The sequence below is a fragment of the Bufo bufo genome, chromosome 10, assembly GCF_905171765.1.
Source record: "Bufo bufo chromosome 10, aBufBuf1.1, whole genome shotgun sequence".
In the NCBI taxonomy this organism is placed as follows: domain Eukaryota; kingdom Metazoa; phylum Chordata; class Amphibia; order Anura; family Bufonidae; genus Bufo; species Bufo bufo.
This window is the reverse complement of record NC_053398.1, coordinates 90,449,317-90,454,148: the sequence shown is the minus strand read 5'-3', so window position 1 is coordinate 90,454,148 and position 4,832 is coordinate 90,449,317. Positions and strand designations below refer to the sequence as shown.

Below are 4,832 nucleotides of genomic sequence, written 5' to 3'. Positions count from 1 at the left end.
CCCTTTCAAACATTTGCTGTGGGGCCCAGTCATTTCTATTCACACCTTTGGCCTGCATTCATTCGTTATTCATGCATTTTAAGCAACGAAACCTTACTTAGTTTTAATTTGTAAGAGCTCCTTAAAACCCGTTTTTTTATTTTTATTTATCTATGCACTATGTTTAAACGGTTGACTATTAAGGAGAGTTGCATGGACTACAAGAATTCTTGCACTGACTAGGTGCTCTCCGAGAGTTACATTTTAAAAGTCTGGCATACCGTACATGTCTGAGTTACCAAGAGTGGCAATTGTGTGTGTAGTATGTAATAAATTGTGCTAAACTGAAAGTCTTATTTTTTCTTTGGAAAGTGCTTTCCTTGCAAGCCTATTGATAAACATGCTTTACTTGCTGAGCCCCTTCCTCTGCACCCACTATTATAGCTAAAGCCCTAAATGCATTTCCTCATCCAAAAACTTTGTCATTCATGTATTATTATACTGTCATGATCTGCATATTTCAGTTCTGACAGCCCTTTCTACTTTATCACTCCAGGTCCAAAGGAATTATTATATCCTAGTATCATGTGTGAAGACAATTACACCGCTGTAAATCATGTTATTCTCCATGGATTCAAAAACCTTTATGACTACAAATATAATATTTTCTTGTTCCTTGTCTTACTTGTCATTTTCATTGTTATATTGGTTGGAAATCTTCTTGTCATTGTTTTGGTTTCAGTCTGTCAGCATCTTAAACATCCCATGTACTTCTTCCTTAAGAATCTAGCAATCTCTGACATATTATTCACATCAAATATTCTACCAGCACTGTTACATATCATACTGTGGGGGAGTGATCACTTATCTATAACTGGATGCATTCTTCAGTACTATTTACATAGCTTTCTTGCATTTACACAGTCATTCCTACTAACCATTATGTCCTATGATCGATACATGGCTATCTGTCACCCATTACGCTATGCCTCTTTCATGAATACTAGAAATTGTCTTTGCCTTGTGTGTTTTTCTTGGATCTTTTCTTACATTCTTATTTCAAGTGAAATTATTTTTATATTCCAGCTTCAGTTTTGTCATTCGAGTGACATTGACAATTTCTTTTGTGACATAGCACAAATTCTTGAAATTTCATCTTCAGACAATTCGATAATAATTTGGGAAGACTTGGTAATCTGCTTTCTTACTATCTTTTTTCCATTTCTATTTGTTGTTGTATCTTATATCTGCATCTTTGTTACCATCCTCAACATTTCCTCTGTTACTGGAAGAAAAAAGGCATTCGCCACCTGTAGCTCTCACCTAGTGATTGTCTCCATCTACTATGGCACTCTGATCACTATATATATGGTGCCAGCCAGAGATAATTCTCGGAATCAAATAAAGTTTAAGTCTTTAATCTATACAGTGTTAACGCCATTTATTAATCCTATTGTATACAGTTTGAGAAACCAAGAGATATTGGAGAGTTTAAAGCTTGTCATTAAGCATGTTCGAGCAGAGAAATCATGAAGCCTGTACAGGCTCTCCTCCACATATTTCCAGATTATTAGCTCAGTTCTTCCTAAACAGTCAAACTCACAGAAACAATGCAACAAAGGTGGCAATTGTGTTTTTCACTTGTGGTGCAGCAATTGTAATCTTTCCAAGAAAAAGGGGTTTATGTGGATGTCAGTAGCAATCTCTCTAGCCAGACATGTCTCACTTGTAGTCCTTGGTAGACTTACAACATTTTCCATTTACAGTCTCAACATGGCCAATATTCCGCGTAGAAATTTGATAGCATCTGACTTCTCATACCCCTAGTGTCAGTCTCCAGCACCCTTGTGCATTCCCTCTCTTCTGTGGTCTTTATAGACAACTTGGTTTATCACACGCAGGGGCATACTCACACTGCTTGAGCATATACCCTTCTTTCAGTCATTATGTCTACGTAAGAAAGTTGCTATCACTATATCTATGCATGCTCACACTTCTGGACCAACTAACTTGTATGTACCCACCAATCTGGGGTCATATCTCCTCTCAGTAACATATTGGAAAAGACATGGTATAATAAACAGTACTGTTCATTATACAGTTTACTGTAAATATAAATTATCAACGCCATTCAAAGGCAAAGTATTATTAAAGACCTTTGCATAACTGTATTTATGCCATATTTTTCATGTTATAAGACGCACCTAGGTTTTATAGTAGGAAAATTAAGATTTTTTTTTTTTTCATCAGAGCCCCCAATCTTCATCAGACCCCCAGACCCCCAATCCTCATCTGATGGTCCTCAGATCAGACACCCAATAGTTATCAGACCTCACAACAGGCAAAAAAACAACAGGTCATAATGCATGTTTACCCTGTAATCGCTGCCAAAGGTGCTTCAACTAAGTGCTGAGTAAAGGCTCTGAATACGTATGTCAATGCAATATTTTCGTTTTTCTGTTCAATAAATTAGCAAATATTTTGAAAAATCTGTTTTCAGTTTGTTATTATTGGGTATTCAGTATTTTAGCACAAGGCCACAACATAACAAAATGTAAAAAAAAAAAGTGAAAATTTCTGAAGACTTTCCAAATGCATTGTATATAGTTATGGGTAAACGGATGGGAGCCATTGGTAATAAACAGCATGCTTAAAAAAAAAAATAATAATTTTAAAAAAGATACAAAAATTAACCCCTTTTGGTGGTAGATGCTTGACTGGTTATACACACAATGGTATTGGAAAAATCAATGGCTTGTGTTAAACAAACTGTTCAAAAATTGTAGGTTTGTAGTTTTTGTAATGGAACATATATTTTGTCATGAAAAGTAAAACAAACTTCCTACAAAGGCTGTCAAAAATTATAACATTTTTTTGAAAGACTTTAGATTTGTTATACTCTGCAGGCTAGGGTTCACAGCAAGAGTAAGTATAGACAAGGTAGTAGATGTGTGTGTTGTAGGGGTCATACTAGTGGCAACAGTAGCACAGTATGGAACATGATGGAAAGGTTTGGTATGGAACATTGGCCCGGTGATAAATAGCCAGTCCCAGCCATAGCAATGGCAGATCTATTAAGTGGCATCAGCCTGATGTGTGTGAAAATCCTCACAGCTTCATGCTTGCTTCATTTTCACAAATGTAATGTTTTCCACATTTGTGGAGGACAATTTTGTCAGTTTTTGTGTAATAACGGTACCTGCCACACTGAATATCATCTCTGACAACGCACTGGCGGGTGGACAAGACAGTACGTTGATGGCAAACTGGGCCAGTTCCTGCCACTGGTCCAATCGCCTGACCTAGAAGTCCATGGGGTGATGGATTAGGGTTTTTGTCTGAGAAAGAGCACAGTCAAGGTACAAATAAACATAGTGGTTCAGGCGAAGCACCTTTGCTGATGTGTGTCAGGTTGGCGCAACGGTTGAGAAAACTGTTCCATTATGTTCGGCAAATTGTACAGGTAACTCCTTTTGCTATTTGTAGTAAAATGGTTGCAGAAGTGGTAAACAGTGACTCAGAGGGATGCATAGAGGGAACTCCTGGTCAGACATGCAGCCGGCAGGCATCTGCTTGGCAAAATCTGTGGCAAGCTGACTACATAAAATATTCTGGTAATAGGACAATTTGTTTCCCTTTTGGAACCAGGTGAAAATTCCCCAATTTTCCTTTTACAGCAAGGGACTAAACGCAAGGCTATCAAATAGTCATCTCTTTGCTTGATGCTAACAATAAACTTGTCAGTACATAAGCAACCGAGCATGCTGCTTACCAGCTTTGTCAGCGTGCCCAAGGATTCAGTTATTTCAGTCTCCACCCCAAACTATGATGTATGTTCAGAATGAACGTTGTCATCATCATTGTGTGAGCCACAATGAGTGTCAGCTGCATTCCTAAACTGTGCCTGTGAAAATTTCATGTCCCCTATCTACCACCTACTCCTCCTCCTCCTACACTTCCTCCTGCATGTGCAGGTCCCCAACAGCCACATGCCGATGAGCAAGATGTGGAAGTTGTTAGTCTTCCACTTTCACTTATTGTATTAGAGTGAGTGTTTGCTCCAACTAAAATATCAAGGGGATTACAACTTGTTGTAGAAATATTAACCACTTAAGGACCACAGGTTTATACCCCCCTAAAGACCAGGCCCTTTTTTACAAATCGGCACTCCACAACTTTAGCGGTTTATTGCTCGGTCATGCAACTTACCACTCAAATGAATTTTACCTCCTTTTCTTCTCACTAATAGAGCTTTCATTTGGTGGTATTTCATTGCTGCTGACATTTTTACTTTTTTTGTTATTAATCGAAATTTAACGATTTTTTTGCAAAAAAAATGACATTTTTCACTTTCAGTTGCAAAATTTTGCAAAAAAAAACGACATCCATATATAAATTTTTCTCTAAATTTATTGTTCTACATGTCTTTGATAAAAAAAAAAAGGTTTGGGTAAAAGTTATAGCGTTTACAAACTATGGTACAAAAATGTGAATTTCCGCTTTTTGAAGCAGCTCTGACTTTCTGAGCACCTGTCATGTTTCCTGAGGTTCCACAATGGCCAGACAGTACAAACACCCCACAAATGACCCCATTTCGGAAAGTAGACACCCTAAGGTATTCGCTGATGGGCATAGTGAGTTCATAGAACTTTTTATTTTTTGTCACAAGTTAGCGGAAAATGATGATTTTTTATTTTTTTCTCTCACCCAGCATGGGTATATTTCTCTCACCCAGCATGGGTATATGTAAAATGACACCCCAAAACACATTCCCCAACTTCTCCTGAGTACGGAGATACCACATGTGTGACACTTTTTTGCAGCCTAGGTGGGCAAAGGGGCCCATATTCCAA

At 37.8% G+C, this 4,832-nt stretch overlaps 1 protein-coding gene across 1 annotated transcript; it reads left to right on the top strand.

Annotated features, from left to right (window-relative positions):
- The first annotated feature begins 564 nt into the window (after positions 1 to 564).
- On the top strand, positions 565 to 1,512 carry LOC120980064 (olfactory receptor 10C1-like). Its single transcript, XM_040408932.1, has one exon. It carries the CDS (start codon positions 565 to 567, stop codon positions 1,510 to 1,512), a length of 948 nt encoding a protein of 315 aa, XP_040264866.1.
- The last annotated feature ends 3,320 nt before the right edge of the window (positions 1,513 to 4,832 follow it).